The 21,639-nt window shown below is 43.4% G+C and overlaps 1 protein-coding gene across 1 annotated transcript in view; it reads left to right on the forward strand.

The window, feature by feature from the left end:
- LOC138855459 (uncharacterized) overlaps positions 1-21,639 on the forward strand; it is a 138,194-nt gene that overhangs the window by 106,459 nt on the left and 10,096 nt on the right. Inside the window, exon 3 of the mRNA XM_070104932.1 lies at positions 10,040-10,130. Within this exon, the coding sequence (XP_069961033.1) occupies positions 10,040-10,121 (82 nt within the window). The 3' untranslated portion in view covers positions 10,122-10,130. The remainder of the gene's footprint in view (positions 1-10,039; positions 10,131-21,639) is intronic.

Below are 21,639 nucleotides of genomic sequence, written 5' to 3' on the forward strand. Positions count from 1 at the left end.
AATCAGAGTTGCTAGCATTATAACCATGGTAACCAGCATTATCACCATGACAACCAGCATTATAACCAGGGTAACTAGTATTTGTACCAAGGTAACCAGAATTATAACCAGGGTCACCAATATTAGAACCAAAGGAACCAGCATTAGAACCAGGGAAACTAGAACTAAAACCAGGGTAACCAGCATTAGAACCAGGGTAACCAGCATTAGAACCAGGGTAACCAGCATTAGAACCAGGGTAACCAGCATTAGAACCAGGGTAACCAGCATTAGAACCAGGGACCCAGAATTAGAACCAGTGAAACCAGAATTAGAACCAAGGAAACCAGCATTAGAATCAGGGTAACCGGAATTAGTACCAGGGAAACCAGCATTAGTACCAGCATTAACCAGGGTAACCTACATGTTTAACACAGAGTGGGGCGCCTGCCCAGGATATAGCAAGCATTACTCCTCTGAGTCGCTGGAACAGAACACTAGCCGCCTTTGGATTCCTAGTTACCCTGATGTTTCGTTTACCAAGCTCCTTAAGGAACTTATTTGCACTCTTTTTCCCGTGGGCCAAGGGTCTCTGAGCCTACGAGAACTCACAAACTAGTATTTAGTCACTTAGCCATAATACCAACTTACCACATAATTTTGTAATATTTTAAACTTAAGATTTAATTTAAGTCTCCCCGAAATGCCTAGCCATGCTAGGTGTTCTAGTGGTACACTCTGTAATTATTATTTTACTACATGTAAATCACACAATAACCAAATTCTGTAAACTCAGCATTGTAATCCTTATAGAGAATAAACTTTGAATTTGAATTTGAATTTGAATTTGATGAGCAAGTTCACCATATTTTCTAGTCTTTTGGGACTCCCTGAAGCTGGCAGCTGCCCCTCCTTCCTCCCTGGTGTATTGGAGAGAGGTATCAGCCAATGTAAATACACATGTATAGTCCCACTCCATCTGCTTGCCGTCTGTCCAGGCTTGAAGCGTGATACCATCTGGGCGCTTTTGGTTTCCATCAAATCTGCATAGTTGGAGTGGCTCCTTTTTTGCTGTTCAAACGGCTGTTGTGATGCTCCTTGTAATCTATTCATCGGATTCACTGCCTCAAATGTACCTGTGTTCGACGAGAACAGGGGCGGCAAGACGAAGAGCAACAGCAAATGCAGACGATCTGTGGATCGAGGCGTGTGCCAAGGGAGGAGTCAGGAACAGCCAACAGAAAGCTCCCTTAAATGAGGAGCTCTTACTGCCAGGAGGTGGGCTCTTTCTTTCCCCGACACACTCTGGAGCAATGTTGAGGCTATATCCTCCACTACTAGGCCATCCCATTGTGAGTGTAGTTGTTGAGGAGTGCAGGTGTGGTTTAAGGGCCTGTTAGATTATCTCAGATTGTGACTCCGTCAACGAACTTTTAGTCATTAACTCCAAACTTTTCCTTTAGAAGTTCAGGGAGAATCACTGGCACAAGTTCACTGGATGAAACACATGAAGACAGGACAGCAGGTAGTGCAATCTGTGATGCCTTGCGGACACCAATGCCTCCCAGTGTGACTAATAGTGTAGCTTGGTCCCACTGCCCATCATCCAGAGTAAGACTGAGTACTTTCGTAAAAATATTCCTCAGGATACTGTAAAATTCGTGCAGTATAGGACCGTTAAATGAGGGTGCATATCTTAGGAAATATGTTAACCTGGGCAGGCTCAAGCATTTTGTGAAAAGGTACAAGCCATCGTGGGTGTCAAGATTGCCTATTTGTTGTTCCATCCTCAACTCATGCAGTTTCTGCCTGAGAATTTAGTCAATGCCATCACTTCCCAGAGGTGCTCCAAGCAAGGCGCTATTTATGAATTTGTGGGGGGGCAATGACTGATGCTTCAGATAGTTTTGATCTCACTGCATCAATGACTTGTTGATTGACCGAGATGATTTCACATTTAGTTGGATTCAGGATGAGTCCCATTTCCTGTTCTCGTGTCATCACCTGTGTAAGATAATCTAGAAAGGACTCCTTTGTACCTGCTAGTATGCCATCATCCAGGAACCAGATGTTTAGCTCACTAGTCAGTCTGACCATGATTTCCCTAACTTCTATACAGAAAAGAAATGGTGCGAGAGGATCCCCTTGCTGGACACCCTCTTCAAACAGGAGCATTGATTCCTTGCTATATCTAGTTGATACGAAAGGGAAGAGACCAGGAAAATTTTCTTGTACAGCTGTTAATACCACATCTCTTTCCAAGAGATTAAATGCATTCTTGAAATCTAATTTTACCATTGCATTGTCTTCGGGCAGGTTGTTGATATACACTCTTATTACATTAACCAATGCTTCGATTCCTTGAGGGATCCCAAAGCCAAACTGGTTTGATTGAAGCATCATTGCCACCTCCATACAAGTACTTTGGACAAAGCTTTGGAAATGAGGCTGCGAAAAGTGTTGCCCACGGCAATCGACATAATTCCTGCATCCTTCTTTTTAAGGGCACAAAGTGATGACCCTCAAAAAAGAAAGGTTAAACTTCATCAGAAATCAAGCCAGCCAATGTGTTGTTAACTTGCCTTGTGATCTCTGAAAGTAATGTAACTGCAATCTCACCGAGAACTAGGCTGACTATTTCTTTTCAAAGCTGTGGGCTTATTCCAGTGTAGCCCCAGCAAAGCCTGACAGTAATTATAATAATAATGATAATAATAATAATAATAATAATAATAATAATAATAATAATAATAATAATAATAATAATAATAATAATAATAATAATAATAATAATTAAATATAAATAATGCCAATAACATTTGTGCACAACCACAATGCATTTAGCATGCAATTCAATGAAATGCATTGTTGTTGGTTAAAATTAATTTGGGAATTAAAAGGAGAACCAGCAAACAAGTAGCGCCAGGTGGAGGGAGGACGCCATATTGGAATTTGAGGCACAGGATGACACTGAAATTTGAGGGAAATTATTCAGAGGCTCTGGAAGCTAAATTTGGTTTAAACCTCCCAAATACCAGCAAGAAGAATCGGAGTTACAGTCCTGCAGAATGTGCAAAACCAACGACTTGGCAGGAGTTAGAAATTAAATGTAAAAAGGGGATTATAAAGAGCCATCAACACCCACAGATAAGGGGCCATGTGAGGTGCGCAGCGCACGAGCCACCCCCCACCCCCCGCCCCCCCAAAATCGAAAAATTATGGAAATTGAGTTAATCAAATAGAAAATTAGCTTAACTCTTTAGCAATGAAGAATTGAGACACTTATGCAACACATGGGAATCTTAAGAGTGATGGACTGAACACATCGATTCCAGGTTGAGGGACTGATTACCTCAAACTTCTACTCTCCTTACCCATTTCTACTTTGTATTGGACTGATGAAGCCACTGTGTGGCGAAACGTTTCTTCAATAAAGATTCCCATGTGTTGCATAAGTGTCTCAATTCTTCAACTTGTCGGTTTTCAAAACCATTCATCACATCTTTAGCAATACTCTGGTACAAGATTCAGTGTTCTACGACGTTTCTACAAGGAATTATAGTCATTTATATCAGGTATGGTGACGGTGATGTGCGCAGCCCATCAGAGCCCATCAGAGACTATTGAGGAAAATTAAGGCACATGGAATAGGAGGAGAAATTTTTTCCTGGATAGAGGCATGGTTGACAAATAGGCAGCAGAGAGTTTGCATAAATGGGGAGAAATCAGAGTGGGGAAGCGTCACGAGCGGTGTTCCACAGGGGTCAGTGTTGGACCCCCTGCTGTTCACAATCTACATAAACGACATAGATGAGGGCATAAAGAGCGACATCGGCAAGTTTGCCGATGACACCAAAATAGGCCGTCGAATTCATTCTGGCGAGGACTTTCGAGCACTCCAGGAAGATTTGAATAGACTGATACAATGGTCGGAGAAGTGGCAGATGCAGTTTAATATAGACAAATGCAAAGTTCTAAATGTTGGACAGGACAATAACCATGCCACATATAAACTAAATAATGTAGATCTTAATATTACGGATTTCGAAAAAGATTTAGGAGTTCTGGTTAGCAGTAATCTGAAACCAAGACAACAGTGCATAAGTGTTCGCAAAAAAGCTAATAGAATCCTTGGCTTCATATCAAGAAGCATAAATAATAGGAGTCCTCAGGTTGTTCTTCAACTCTATACATCCTTGGTTAGGCCTCATTTAGATTATGCTGCACAGTTTTGGTCACCGTATTACAGAATGGATATAAATTCTCTGGAAAATGTACAAAGGAGGATGACAAAGTTGATCCCATGTATCAGAAACCTTCCCTATGAGGATAGACTAAGGGCCCTGAATCTGCACTCTCTAGAAAGACGTAGAATTAGGGGGGATATGATTGAGGTGTATAAATGGAAGACAGGAATAAATAAAGGGGATGTAAATAGTGTGCTGAAAATATCTAGCCTAGACAGGACTCGCAGCAATGGTTTTAAGTTGGAAAAATTCAGATTCAGGAAGGATATAGGAAAGTACTGGTTTGGTAATAGAGTTGTGGATGAGTGGAACAAACTCCCAAGTACCGTTATAGAGGCCAGAACGTTGTGTAGCTTTAAAAATAGGTTGGATAAATACATGAGTGGATGTGGGTGGGTGTGAGTTAGACCTGATAGCTTGTGCTACCAGGTCGGTTGCCGTGTTCCTCCCTTAAGTCAATGTGACCTGACCTGACTAGGTTGGGTGCATTGGCTTAAGCCGGTAGGAGACTTGGACCTGCCTCACATGGGCCAGTAGGCCTTCTGCAGTGTTCCTTCGTTCTTATGTTCTTATGTTTTTTCTCGCTATTTTTTGCATTATTCTTTCTAATATAATAATTGACGATTTGGCATCAGATAAGAGTAGGCGGAGCTTATACGTAGACTTCTAGCCAATCAGGAACCATCTGGGAACACTTGCAGTATTCCCCCTCCAGAGAGCCAGGAGAAATTACTTCATTATTACTCCTATATCAACTCAACGGCTTATTTATCTATCAGAATTAATTTAATATAACATAATAAACACTATAAATAACGTACAAAGATATTATATCCTCTAGACTGAATAAAATAGGCCATAATATGGCGAGAGTCCACCAGCAATATTCAATATAAAATCATTTCCACTCCTCCCCATGTCGTATTCTTTGGCCTTGAGTAAGAGAAAACGGAGTTTTGAAGAGGATAACTGCACTAGAACACCAGTTTACTAAAGAAACACCGAAACAAACGCGATTTTTGCGGAAAAAAATTGAGACGGGGGGGGGGGCTGGCCCGTGTTCCAGGCCAATATCTCAGAAGTAACTTATTGACTTATTTCACTTAACTACGCCTTTACTACTTAATTAAGTGGAATAATATTCACAGAAATTGTAAAATAATGATTATTCTTATTTTTAGCACTTTTGGAAATATTTTTATTATTTTTTATTATCACACCGGCCGATTCCCACCAAGGCAGGGTGGCCCGAAAAAGAAAAACTTTCACCATCATTCACTCCATCACTGTCTTGCCAGAAGGGTGCTTTACACTACAGTTTTTAAACTGCAACATTAACACCCCTCCTTCAGAGTGCAGGCACTGTACTTCCCATCTCCAGGACTCAAGTCCGGCCTGCCGGTTTCCCTGAATCCCTTCATAAATGTTACTTTGTTCACACTCCAACAGCACGTCAAGTATTAAAAACCATTTGTCTCCATTCACTCCTATCAAACACGCTCAAGCATGCCTGCTGGAAGTCCAAGCCCCTCGCACACAAAACCTCCTTTACCCCCTCCCTCCAACCCTTCCTAGGCCGACCCCTACCCCGCCTTCCTTCCACTACAGACTGATACACTCTTGAAGTCATTCTGTTTCGCTCCATTCTCTCTACATGTCCGAACCACCTCAACAACCCTTCCTCAGCCCTCTGGACAACAGTTTTGGTAATCCCGCACCTCCTCCTAACTTCCAAACTACGAATTCTCTGCATTATATTCACACCACACATTGCCCTCAGACATGACATCTCCACTGCCTCCAGCCTTCTCCTCGCTGCAACATTCATCACCCACGCTTCACACCCATATAAGAGCGTTGGTAAAACTATACTCTCATACATTCCCCTCTTTGCCTCCAAGGACAAAGTTCTTTGTCTCCACAGACTCCTAAGTGCACCACTCACTCTTTTTCCCTCATCAATTCTATGATTCACCTCATCTTTCATAGACCCATCCGCTGACACGTCCACTCCCAAATATCTGAATACGTTCACCTCCTCCATACTCTCTCCCTCCAATCTGATATTCAATCTTTCATCACCTAATCTTTTTGTTATCCTCATAACCTTACTCTTTCCTGTATTCACCTTTAATTTTCTTCTTTTGCACACCCTACCAAATTCATCCACCAATCTCTGCAACTTCTCTTCAGAATCTCCCAAGAGCACAGTGTCATCAGCAAAGAGCAGCTGTGACAACTCCCACTTTGTGTGTGATTCTTTATCTTTTAACTCCACGCCTCTTGCCAAGACCCTCGCATTTACTTCTCTTACAACCCCATCTATAAATATATTAAACAACCACGGTGACATCACACATCCTTGTCTAAGGCCTACTTTTACTGGGAAAAAATTTCCCTCTTTCCTACATACTCTAACTTGAGCCTCACTATCCTCGTAAAAACTCTTCACTGCTTTCAGTAACCTACCTCCTACACCATACACTTGCAACATCTGCCACATTGCCCCCCTATCCACCCTGTCATACGCCTTTTCCAAATCCATAAATGCCACAAAGACCTCTTTAGCCTTATCTAAATACTGTTCACTTATATGTTTCACTGTAAACACCTGGTCCACACACCCCCTACCTTTCCTAAAGCCTCCTTGTTCATCTGCTATCCTATTCTCCGTCTTACTCTTAATTCTTTCAATTATAACTCTACCATACACTTTACCAGGTACACTCAACAGACTTATCCCCCTATAATTTTTGCACTCTCTTTTATCCCCTTTGCCTTTATACAAAGGAACTATGCATGCTCTCTGCCAATCCCTAGGTACCTTACCCTCTTCCATACATTTATTAAACAATTGCACCAACCACTCCAAAACTATATCCCCACCTGCTTTTAACATTTCTATCTTTATCCCCTCAATCCCGGCTGCCTTACCCCCTTTCATTTTACCTACTGCCTCACGAACTTCCCCCACACTCACAACTGGCTCTTCCTCACTCCTACAAGATGTTATTCCTCCTTGCCCTATACACGAAATCACAGCTTCCCTATCTTCATCAACATTTAACAATTCCTCAAAATATTCCTTCCATCTTCCCAATACCTCTAACTCTCCATTTAATAACTCTCCTCTCCTATTTTTAACTGACAAATCCATTTGTTCTCTAGGCTTTCTTAACTTGTTAATCTCACTCCAAAACTTTTTCTTATTTTCAACAAAATTTGTTGATAACATCTCACCCACTCTCTCATTTGCTCTCTTTTTACATTGCTTCACCACTCTCTTAACTTCTCTCTTTTTCTCCATATACTCTTCCCTCCTTGCATCACTTCTACTTTGTAAAAACTTCTCATATGCTAACTTTTTCTCCCTTACTACTCTCTTTGGAAATATTCCAAATATTTTGGGATTTATATGGGAGTAAAGGGCAGATTTTTTGCAAAAGTCTAAGAACTAACAAACTTCAATTTTTTGTGGAATAAAGATAAGATATTTAGAGGAAAGTGCAACACCAAAAATTCGTACTAGCATTGTTCTCTGGGTACTAAGTGCCCAAACAACCTTACGTCGTGCCATATAGGTCTACCATCCTGCCAAATGGCATTTTCAGTAAATCGTTCTACTTTCAGTTGTTGTTTGGGATATCTTATTGACAAATATTTACAGTAAATAGAGAAAACACTTCGTCTTGTGCACCAACAATGAAAGAAATCTGACGAAAAAAAAAATAGCTGTGCTACTGCACTTAATATGTTTAACTTGTGGCCAGTTAGCTTCCTCATATTTAGGCAGGTGTTGTGGGTGATCCAGCTGCACCAGGCGACCTACACATAAATTTGGTGAATGGTGGTAACACATAAATATTTTCTCACATGATGTATACATACATGTATCCCCCCTCCCCCCCCCCTCTTCCTTCCGTCAGTCTACCTAATTATACAGTCCACATAATTTTAATGTAAATATTATTACCAGAATTACTGGTTGTGTTTATTAAATTTGATGTTAACATTTATAGGTCCAGAGTAGATGTGGGAATATATGAGGGTCGTGGGTGTGGAAGGGAGACATTCTCCTGGTGACCTCGAGTGTCTCAAAAATATTCCTAGACGCCTCAGAGTTGTAACAATGGTTAAATAATAGTTATCTTTGTTGCCTTCCTAGTTAAATTACTGATAGGAATGTAATGAGGTTCATGCAGGTAATTTAATCCACATAACACTGGTCAACAATTTTTGAAAAGTTTTATACTTCATAAATGAGATTAGTTAATTAGTTAATTCTTATGTATTTCCATGTCCTGAACCCAAATATCACCTTGAGAAATGCTTGTTGCATATAGGTTTAAAGATACAAGACATGTAATATATGATTATTTTATTATAATATACAGTTTGTGTAAGTGTGTTTTAAACTATAATCCGTACCTACTCTCTGATTTTTTGCTTGACTCTTATAGTGGGCTAAAGAATCATCTCTTGCCAATGTCCAGCATTTGTCTGCAAGTATTTTTGTGTCCCATTTGCCCTGGTACCATTTTTCCATGGCTGAAATATCTTGGTGAAACCTTTCACCATGTTCGTCACTGCTTCACAGTTCGCTGGAAAAGAAAAAGACTAAATGTGAATCCAAAAAGTGGATTTTAAGTGACATGTTACATCCAATGTTCTTGTAATCCTTGATGAGGTTTCCCACCAATTCTTCTTAGTTGCCTTATCTTCTGTTTCCGAGAAATCCTTTTGCCACTAAATTTAATGCTTCCCAAGCAGCTTTCTCCTCCCCATGAAGGTCTGCTTCAATCTTGCATCCAAAATATAGGTTATATTCCTTTCTAAGCATAGTAGTTATATGGCGCTTCTGTGATGCAAAGGTCATCTCACCACAAATGAAGCAGAAGTTGTCTGCCTTATTCACACAAGTACGAGGCATCTGAAAGAAGAAAACAACAAACAATGAGAAGATAAACAGAAAATTTATTCATTAATTTATCATTACAACATGGCAGCTAATATTCCTCACATGCTTATCAATAGCTTGCTCGTTGAATATTTATTATATGTTTAAAAAGTGTTTGGCTAAGAAAATCATCTACCTTTCACCTCAGAATATAAACTTGCACAGCACAACCACCTTCTATAACTGCTGGAACAATAATGAAGGTCAGTGTGACTGTGAGTGTGGTAAGAAACACTGCCACAATTTTAACCATGATATTCATTATCAGTGACCTAAAATTAGTTGGAAATTGTTACTCTGGTCTCGGAAGCATTTTGGTTTACCAGTGTAATACTTTCTCAATTAATTTAATATTTATCTTTTGTTGTACATTATATTTTAATAAAACAATGATGGTAGATGACATTACCCAGTTTATCTTTTAATTATACTTCATTTATTTCCTACACCTGAGTTACAGAATCATGCACATAGTAAATAGATAAAGATATAGGCAAGAAGCACTCAGTAAGGATTGTCATGAAATTTTCACAACGAATATTTATCACATAGGTAATACTCCAGGGGCTGATTTACTTAGTTACACTATGCCTGCACATACTCATGGCATAGAATTTGCATAGATTGGAATTTTGTTTTTTTGTTTGTGGCCGCATTCCTTACTGATGCACTTTTTTCTGCTTCCCCTCTACCTACAGCCACTGTATGGACATCAGTGCTTCCACCAGTTTTTACTGGTAATATGTCAACACTATTCCCTGAGGCTTCATCCTCAGTATTACTACATTGTTCCTCTGAAAACTGCATGACCTTATCTTTAACTGTTTCATCACCAGGGTTACTATCTCCATTTCAGAGCCGACCTCAGGAGGTGCGGGGCCCAGTTGGTACAGTTTTTGTTGGCTCTATGTATGGAAGCAGTCAAATTATGCACTTAAACAATGCATGTGAGTTAATAAACTAAACAGATGTAAACTACATTTTAATTTAAAATTGTAAACATTTATGCCTACAGAGTAATTTTCAGAGGTGATATACAAATTTTTTATATCATCTCTGAAAAATGCATAGTCACATTACCACTTGCTTTAGTGACTGTGACATGATTTATTAATTCACCAACATACATCCAAAACCTATTTTGTTTTACTTCTTGTTGTGTACTTGACAAGCCAAGAGTAGATTACACTCGAGCAAGGGGGCCCCTTAGGCATGGGGCCCAATTGGGAGCAATCGGTCCAATCTGCTTAAGGCCGGCCCAGCTCCATTTGGTGCACTGTCCTCCAGGACAACAACATCCCCATCTGGTGCACTGTCCTCCAGGACAACAACATCCCCATCTGGTGCACTGTCCTCCAGGACAACAACATCCCCATTTGGTGCACTGTCCTCCAGGACAACAACATCCCCATCTGGTGCACTGTCCTCCAGGACAACAACATCCCCATCTGGTGCACTGTCCTCCAGGACAACAACATCCCCATTTGGTGCACTGTCCTCCAGGACAACAACATCCCCATCTGGTGCACTGTGTTCCAGGACAACAACATCCCCATCTGGTGCACTGTGTTCCAGGACAACACCAGTATCCTCTGGCGCATTGGTCTCCATGACAGCCCCCTTCTTACCCACCCATTTTATTTTCCCAGTTGTTATACAAGGCTGCCAGGTTTTCTAAGAAGGATATTTTGTTGGTGTTCTTGACTTTTAATATAAATGTAACTTTCTCCCACAGGTGTATCTCGTTTGGGCAGATCTAAAAACATTTTGCTGATTTTATATCAATAGTGGTTGCTGGTTTAAGGTTACTGCATGACCCATGGGACCACTTACCACAGAGATTGCATGCAGTCCATGCATGACTTCATGTGTTACTCGTTCTGCAGACTACACAGATTTTCATGATGGTGGTCATTTACAACTTCTGGCTCACTTGTCAGCTCTCCTAGCTAGCTAGTGTACAGGACAACTAAAAGTATTTAGTTTTCAGTGTTTGAACAGTTCTTCTAGGTAGGATGGCTAGGATAAGCTTACCACTCCCAACTTCCACCTCCCTCTGGTATATATTCTGGTTCCTTCTTCCATCTTTCATGTTCATAATAAAAAAAAGAGAGCTGTTGGGTTTCTCTATGGAAAATATTGATGAAAAAAAATTTATAACCTGAAAATAAAAAAATCAAATAAATGTTACAGATTAATTTTAATGCCTTTATTAAACAAAGCCAACTTGTAAGATAAATATAAACAATTAACTGACTAAGCAAAGCTAGTAATGAATGTAACAATAGATTAATCCTTCACCAGAAAATGAAAGACACGTGTGTGATGCCTCTGGGGGACGCATATATCAGGGATAATGGATGAATAAGACACATGTGCCACAGTTGGGTGTTTTTAATGTTGACACTTTTCGCCTACACAGTAGGCTGCTTCATCAGTCAAATACAGATAAGAATGTATTTTAGGCAACAGTAGTAACAAGGTAAAGATGATGTAATCATCCATCCTTGGAGAAAAAAGTTTGGGATGGTCAGTCCTGGAGAAGAGTTCAGCTCCATGGTCTGGAACATCTGTTGACGTTTTTCACAAATTTATAAAAATATACTATGAATGTGGGTGAAGTGCCCAAGAGTGCCAGATATCATAGGTTCCTCACCAACAAGCCATCGATGACTTAAATTACGATTGGTCAGCAGGAGTAGACAGCAAGTAGCTATGTAAAGATCGATTCTGATTCCTTAAACAACTCCGTACGAAGTTGTTTAAGCAAGTAGATATTTGCCAAAATCTCGTTCCCATCCAACTCTCTCAGTGGGAGACTAAGTCATGGAATAAGTTTTGGACAGTAAGACAGAAGTAAGAGAAGTGAAGAGAAGAAAGTCGCCTCCCTTGAAGAAACAAAAATGAGAACAGAAGAGAATCACTTAATACTAAACAATAAAGACAGCAGAGGATGAAACAAAAAAATCAAGAAAATTCCCTCAACACATGGCGCCACTTCCTGCCCCTCTCCAGATAACAACGTCAGACACAGTCACTCTCCAGATAACAACGTCAGACACAGTCACTCTCCAGATAACAACGTCAGACACAGTCACTCTCCAGATAACAACGTCAGACACAGTCACTCTCCAGATAACAACGTCAGACACAGTCACTCTCCAGATAACAACGTCAGACACAGTCACTCTCCAGATAACAACGTCAGACACAGTCACTCTCCAGATAACAACGTCAGACACAGTCACTCTCCAGATAACAACGTCAGACACAGTCACTCTCCAGATAACAACGTCAGACACAGTCACTCTCCAGATAAACAGACGTCAGATAACAACGTCAGACACATTCACTCTCCAGATAACAACGTCAGACACAGTCACTCTCCAGATAACAACGTCAGACACAGTCACTCTCCAGATAACAACGTCAGACACAGTCACTCTCCAGATAACAACGTCAGATAACAACGTCACGCAGTCACTCTCCAGATAACAACGTCAGGCACAGTCACTCTCCAGATAACAACGTCAGACACAGTCACTCTCCAGATAACAACGTCAGACACAGTCACTCTCCAGATAACAACGTCAGACATAGTCACTCTCCAGATAACAACGTCAGACACAGTCACTCTCCAGATAACAACGTCAGACACAGTCACTCTCCAGATAACTACGTCAGACGCAGTCACTCTCCAGATAACAACGTCAGACACAGTCACTCTCCAGATAACAACGTCAGACACAGTCACTCTCCAGATAACAACGTCAGACACAGTCACTCTCCAGATAACAACGTCAGACACAGTCACTCTCCAGATAACAACGTCAGACACAGTCACTCTCCAGATAACAACGTCAGACACAGTCACTCTCCAGATAACAACGTCAGACACAGTCACTCTCCAGATAACAACGTCAGACACAGTCACTCTCCAGATAACAACGTCAGACACAGTCACTCTCCAGATAACAACGTCAGACACAGTCACTCTCCAGATAACAACGTCAGACACAGTCACTCTACAGATAACAACGTCAGACATAGTCACTCTCCAGATAACAACGTCAGACGCAGTCACTCTCCAGATAACAACGTCAGACACAGTCACTCTCCAGATAACAACGTCAGACACAGTCACTCTCCAGATAACAACGTCAGACACAGTCACTCTCCAGATAACAACGTCAGACACAGTCACTCTTCAGATAACAACGTCAGACACAGTCACTCTCCAGATAACAACGTCAGACACAGTCACTCTCCAGATAACAACGTCAGACACAGTCACTCTCCAGATAACAACGTCAGACACAGTCACTCTCCAGATAACAACGTCAGACACAGTCACTCTCCAGATAACAACGTCAGACACAGATAACAACGTCAGACACAGTCACTCTCCAGATAACAACGTCAGACACAGTCACTCTCCAGATAACAACGTCAGTCACTCTCCAGATAACAACGTCAGACACAGATAACAACGTCAGACACAGTCACTCTCCAGATAACAACGTCAGACACAGTCACTCTCCAGATCAGACACAGTCACTCTCCAGATAACACCGACAGACACAGTCACTCTCCAGATAACAACGTCAGACACAGTCACTCTCCAGATAACAACGTCAGACACAGTCACTCTCCAGATAACAACGTCAGACACAGTCACTCTCCAGATAACAACGTCAGACACAGTCACTCTCCAGATAACAACGTCAGACACAGTCACTCTCCAGATAACAACGTCAGACACAGTCACTCTCCAGATCAGACACAGTCACAACGTCAGACACAGTCACTCTCCAGATAACACGTCAGACACAGTCACTCCAGATAACAACGTCAGACACAGTCACACAACGTCAGACACAGTCACTCTCCAATAACAACGTCAGACACAGTCACTCTCCAGATAACAACGTCAGACACAGTCACTCTCCAGATAACAACGTCAGACACAGTCACTCTCCAGATAACAACGTCAGACACAGTCACTCTCCAGATAACAACGTCAGACACAGTCACTCTCCAGATAACAACGTCAGACACAGTCACTCTCCAGATAACAACGTCAGACACAGTCACTCTCCAGATAACAACGTCAGACACAGTCACTCTCCAGATAACAACGTCAGACACAGTCACTCTCCAGATAACAACGTCAGACACAGTCACTCTCCAGATAACAACGTCAGACACAGTCACTCTCCAGATAACAACGTCAGACACAGTCACTCTCCAGATAACAACGTCAGACACAGTCACTCTCCAGATAACAACGTCAGACACAGTCACTCTCCAGATAACAACGTCAGACACAGTCACTCTCCAGATAACAACGTCAGACACAGTCACTCTCCAGATAACAACGTCAGACAGATAACAGTCACTCTCCAGATAACAACGTCAGACACAGTCACTCTCCAGATAACAACGTCAGACACAGTCACTCTCCAGATAACAACGTCAGACACAGTCACTAACAACGTCAGACACAGTCACTCTCCAGATAACAACGTCAACGTCAGACACAGTCACTCTCAAGAGAACAACGTCAGACACAGTCACTCTCCAGATAACAACGTCAGACACAGTCACTCTCCAGATAACAACGTCAGACACAGTCACTCTCCAGATAACAACGTCAGACACAGTCACTCTCCAGATAACAACGTCAGACACAGTCACTCTCCAGATAACAACGTCAGACACAGTCACTCTCCAGATAACAACGTCAGACACAGTCACTCTCCAGATAACAACGTCAGACACAGTCACTCTCCAGATAACAACGTCAGACACAGTCACTCTCCAGATAACAACGTCAGACACAGTCACTCTCCAGATAACAACGTCAGACACAGTCACTCTCCAGATAACAACGTCAGACACAGTCACTCTCCAGATAACAACGTCAGACACAGTCACTCTCCAGATAACAACGTCAGACACAGTCACTCTCCAGATAACAACGTCAGACACAGTCACTCTCCAGATAACAACGTCAGACACAGTCACTCTCCAGATAACAACGTCAGACACAGTCACTCTCCAGATAACAACGTCAGACACAGTCACTCTCCAGATAACAACGTCAGACACAGTCACTCTCCAGATAACAACGTCAGACACAGTCACTCTCCAGATAACAACGTCAGACACAGTCACTCTCCAGATAACAACGTCAGACACAGTCACTCTCCAGATAACAACGTCAGACACAGTCACTCTCCAGATAACAACGTCAGACACAGTCACTCTCCAGATAACAACGTCAGACACAGTCACTCTCCAGATAACAACGTCAGACACAGTCAAGCTCCAGATAACAACGTCAGACACAGTCACTCTCCGGATAACAACGTCAGACTCAGTCACTCTCCAGATAACAACGTCAGACACAGTCACTCTCCAGATAACAACATCAGACACAGTCACTCTCCAGACGTCAGACACAGTCACTCTCCAGATAACAACGTCAGACACAGTCACTCTCTAGATAACAACGTCAGACACAGTCACTCTCCAGATAACAACGTCAGACACAGTCACTCTCCAGATAACAACGTCAGACACAGTCACTCTCCAGATAACAACGTCAGACACAGTCACTCTCCAGATAACAACGTCAGACACAGTCACTCTCCAGATAACAACGTCAGACACAGTCACTCTCCAGATAACAACGTCAGACACAGTCACTCTCCAGATAACAACGTCAGACACAGTCACTCTCCAGATAACAACGTCAGACACAGATAACAGATAACAACGTCAGACACAGTCACTCTCCAGATAACAACGTCAGACACAGTCACTCTCCAGATAACAACGTCAGACACAGTCACTCTCCAGATAACAACGTCAGACACAGTCACTCTCCAGATAACAACGTCAGACACAGTCACTCTCCAGATAACAACGTCAACAGTCACTCTCCAGACGTCACACAGTCACTCTCCAGATAACAACGTCAGACACAGTCACTCTCCAGATAACAACGTCAGACACAGTCACTATCCAGATAACAACGTCAGACACAGTCACTCTCCAGATAACAACGTCAGACACAGTCACTCTCCAGATAACAACGTCAGACACAGTCACTCTCCAGATAACAACGTCAGACACAGTCACTCTCCAGATAACAACGTCAGACACAGTCACTCTCCAGATAACAACGTCAGACACAGTCACTCTCCAGATAACAACGTCAGACACAGTCACTCTCCAGATAACAACGTCAGACACAGTCACTCTCCAGATAACAACGTCAGACACAGTCACTCTCCAGATCAGACACAGTCGTCAGTCACTAGATAACACGTCAGACACAGTCACTCTCCAGATAACAACGTCAGACACAGTCACTCTCCAGATAACAACGTCAGACACAGTCACTCTCCAGATAACAACGTCAGACACAGTCACTCTCCAGATAACAACGTCAGACGCAGTCACTCTCCAGATAACAACGTCAGACACAGTCACTCTCCAGATAACAACGTCAGACACAGTCACTCTCCAGATAACAACGTCAGACACAGTCACTCTCCAGATAACAACGTCAGACACAGTCACTCTCCAGATAACAACGTCAGTCACTCTCCAGATAACAACGTCAGACACAGTCACTCTCCAGATAACAACGTCAGACACAGTCACTCTCCAGATAACAACGTCAGACACAGTCACTCTCCAGATAACAACGTCAGACACAGTCACTCTCCAGATAACAACGTCAGACACAGTCACTCTCCAGATAACAACGTCAGACACAGTCACTCTCCAGATAACAACGTCAGACACAGTCACTCTCCAGATAACAACGTAACAACGTCAGACACAGTCACTCTCCAGATAACAACGTCAGACACAGTCACTCTCCAGATAACGTCAGACGTCAGACACAGTCACTCTCCAGATAACAACGTCAGACACAGTCACTCTCCAGATAACAACGTCAGACACAGTCACTCTCCAGATAACAACGTCAGACACAGTCACTCTCCAGATAACAACGTCAGACGTAGTCACTCTCCAGATAACAACGTCAGACACAGTCACTCTCCAGATAACAACGTCAGACACAGTCACTCTCCAGATAACAACGTCAGACACAGTCACTCTCCAGATAACAACGTCAGACACAGTCACTCTCCAGATAACAACGTCAGACACAGTCACTCTCCAGATAACAACGTCAGACACAGTCACTCTCCAGATAACAACGTCAGAAGTAGTCACTCTCCAGATAACAACGTCAGACACAGTCACTCTCCAGATAACAACGTCAGACACAGTCACTCTCCAGATAACAACATCAGACACAGTCACTCTCCAGATAACAACGTCAGACACAGTCACTCTCCAGATAACAACGTCAGACACAGTCACTCTCCAGATAACAACGTCAGACACAGTCACTCTCCAGATAACAACGTCAGACACAGTCACTCTCCAGATAACAACGTCAGACACAGTCACTCTCCAGATAACAACGTCAGACACAGTCACTCTCCAGATAACAACGTCAGTCACACAGTCACTCTCCAGATAACAACGTCAGACACAGTCACTCTCCAGATAACAACGTCAGACACAGTCACTCTCCAGATAACAACGTCAGACACAGTCACTCTCCAGATAACAACGTCAGACACAGTCACTCTCCAGATAACAACGTCAGACACAGTCACTCTCCAGATAACAACGTCAGACACAGTCACTCTCCAGATAACAACGTCAGACACAGTCACTCTCCAGATAACAACGTCAGACACAGTCACTCTCCAGATAACAACGTCAGACACAGTCACTCTCCAGATAACAACGTCAAACACAGTCACTCTCCAGATAACAACGTCAGACAGATAACAGTCACTCTCCAGATAACAACGTCAGACACAGTCACTCTCCAGATAACAACGTCAGACACAGTCACTCTCCAGATAACAACGTCAACGTCACTCTCAGATAACAACGTCAGACAGTCACTCTCCAGATAACAACGTCAGACACAGTCACTCTCCAGATAACAACGTCAGACACAGTCACTCTCCAGATAACAACGTCAGACACAGTCACTCTCCAGATAACAACGTCAGACACAGTCACTCTCCAGATAACAACGTCAGACACAGTCACTCTCCAGATAACAACGTCAGACACAGTCACTCTCCAGATAACAACGTCAGACACAGTCACTCTCCAGATAACAACGTCAGACACAGTCACTCTCCAGATAACAACGTCAGACACAGTCACTCTCCAGATAACAACGTCAGACACAGTCACTCTCCAGATAACAACGTCAGACACAGTCACTCTCCAGATAACAACGTCAGACACAGTCACTCTCCAGATAACAACGTCAGACACAGTCACTCTCCAGATAACAACGTCAGACACAGTCACTCTCCAGATAACAACGTCAGACACAGTCACTCTCCAGATAACAACGTCAGACACAGTCACTCTCCAGATAACAACGTCAGACACAGTCACTCTCCAGATAACAACGTCAGACACAGTCACTCTCCAGATAACAACGTCAGACACAGTCACTCTCCAGATAACAACGTCAGACACAGTCACTCTCCAGATAACAACGTCAGACACAGTCACTCTCCAGATAACAACGTCAGACACAGTCACTCTCCAGATAACAACGTCAGACACAGTCACTCTCCAGATAACAACGTCAGACACAGTCACTCTCCAGATAACAACGTCAGACACAGTCACTCTCCAGATAACAACGTCAGACACAGTCACTCTCCAGATAACAACGTCAGACACAGTCACTCTCCAGATAACAACGTCAGACACAGTCACTCTCCAGATAACAACGTCAGACACAGTCACTCTCCAGATAACAACGTCAGACACAGTCACTCTCCAGATAACAACGTCAGACACAGTCACTCTCCAGATAACAACGTCAGACACAGTCACTCTCCAGATAACAACGTCAGACACAGTCACTCTCCAGATAACAACGTCAGACACAGTCACTCTCCAGATAACAACGTCAGACACAGTCACTCTCCAGATAACAACGTCAGACACAGTCACTCTCCAGATAACAACGTCAGACGCAGTCACTCTCCAGATAACAACGTCAGACACAGTCACTCTCCAGATAACAACGTCAGACACAGTCACTCTCCAGATAACAACGTCAGACACAGTCACTCTCCAGATAACAACGTCAGACACAGTCACTCTCCAGATAACAACGTCAGACGCAGTCACTCTCCAGATAACAACGTCAGACGCAGTCACTCTCCAGATAACAACGTCAGACGCAGTCACTCTCCAGATAACAACGTCAGACACAGTCACTCTCCAGATAACAACGTCAGACACAGTCACTCTCCAGATAACAACGTCAGACACAGTCACTCTCCAGATAACAACGTCAGACACAGTCACTCTCCAGATAACAACGTCAGACACAGTCACTCTCCAGATAACAACGTCAGACACAGTCACTCTCCAGATAACAACGTCAGACACAGTCACTCTCCAGATAACAACGTCAGACACAGTCACTCTCCAGATAACAACGTCAGACACAGTCACTCTCCAGATAACAACGTCAGACACAGTCACTCTCCAGATAACAACGTCAGACACAGTCACTCTCCAGATAACAACGTCAGACACAGTCACTCTCCAGATAACAACGTCAGACGCAGTCACTCTCCAGATAACAACGTCAGACACAGTCACTCTCCAGATAACAACGTCAGACGCAGTCATTCTCCAGATAACAACGTCAGACGCAGTCACTCTCCAGATAACAACGTCAGACGTAGTCACTCTCCAGATAACTACGTCAGACGCAGTCACTCTCCAGATAACAACGTCAGACACAGTCACTCTCCAGATAACAACGTCAGACACAGTCACTCTCCAGATAACAACGTCAGACACAGTCACTCTCCAGATAACAACGTCAGACACAGTCACTCTCCAGATAACAACGTCAGACACAGTCACTCTCCAGATAACAACGTCAGACACAGTCACTCTCCAGATAACAACGTCAGACACAGTCACTCTCCAGATAACAACGTCAGACACAGTCACTCTCCTGATAACAACGTCAGACCCAATACCCCCTTCACCAGACCCCATACCCCCTTCATTAGACCATATACCCCCTTCACTAGACCCTATTCCCCTTCACCAGGCAACATACCCCTTTCACTATACCCTATACCCTCTTCATTAGACCCTATACCCCCTTCACCAGACCCCACACCCCCTTCACCAGATCATATACCCCCTTCACTAGACCCCATACCTCCTTACCAAGGCCCCATACCCGATTCTCTAGCCCCCATACCCACTTCACCAAACCCCATACCCCCTTCACTAGACCCCATAACCCCTTCACCCGACTCCATACCTCGTTCACTAGACCCCATAGCAACTTCACCAGACCTCATACCCCCTTCACCAAACCCCGTACCCCTTCACTAGACCCAATACTCCTTCACCAGACCCCTTATCCCCATCAAAAGACACCATACCCTCTTCACTAGACCTCATACCCTCTTCACTAGGCCCAATACCCCCTTCACCAGAACACATACCCCCTTCACTATACCCCCCACAAGACCCCCTTCACTAGACCCTATACTCCCCTTCACTAGACCTATAAGCCCTTCACCACACCCCATGCCCCCTTCACTAGATCCTATACACTCTTCACCAGACCCCATACCCCCTTCACCAGACCCTATTCCCCTTTCACTAGACCCCATACCCCCTTAACTAGACGCTATACCCGTTTCACTAGACCCTATACCCCCTTCACCAGACCCCATACCTTCCTGACTAGAACCCATACCTACTTCACTAGACCCCATACCCCCTTCACTAGACCCCATATCCCCTTCACCAGACCCCATACCCCTTTCACTAGACCCTATACCCCTTTCACCAGACCCCATACCCCCTTCACCAGACCCCATACCCCCTTCACCAGACCCCATACCCTCTTCAACAGACCACATACCTCTTTCACTAGACCCTATACCCCATTCACTAGACCCCATACCCCCTTCACCAGACCCCATACCCACTTCAATGGACCCTATACTTTCACCAGACCCAATACCCCCTTCACCAGACCCCATACCCCATTTACCAGACCCCATACCCTCTTCACCAGACCACATACCTCTTTCACTAGACCCTTTACCCCATTCACTAGACCCCATACCCCTTTCACCAGACCACATACCCCCTTCACTGGACCCTATACCCCCTTCACCAGACCCCATACCCCTTCACCAGACCCCATACCCCCTTTACCAGACCTCATACCCTCTTCACCAGACCACATACCTCTTTCACTTTACTAGACCCTATACCCCATTCACTAGACAACATACCCCCTTCACCAGACCCCATACCCCCTTCACTGGACCC

Source organism: Cherax quadricarinatus, chromosome 95 (assembly GCF_038502225.1).
Source record: "Cherax quadricarinatus isolate ZL_2023a chromosome 95, ASM3850222v1, whole genome shotgun sequence".
Classification (NCBI taxonomy): domain Eukaryota; kingdom Metazoa; phylum Arthropoda; class Malacostraca; order Decapoda; family Parastacidae; genus Cherax; species Cherax quadricarinatus.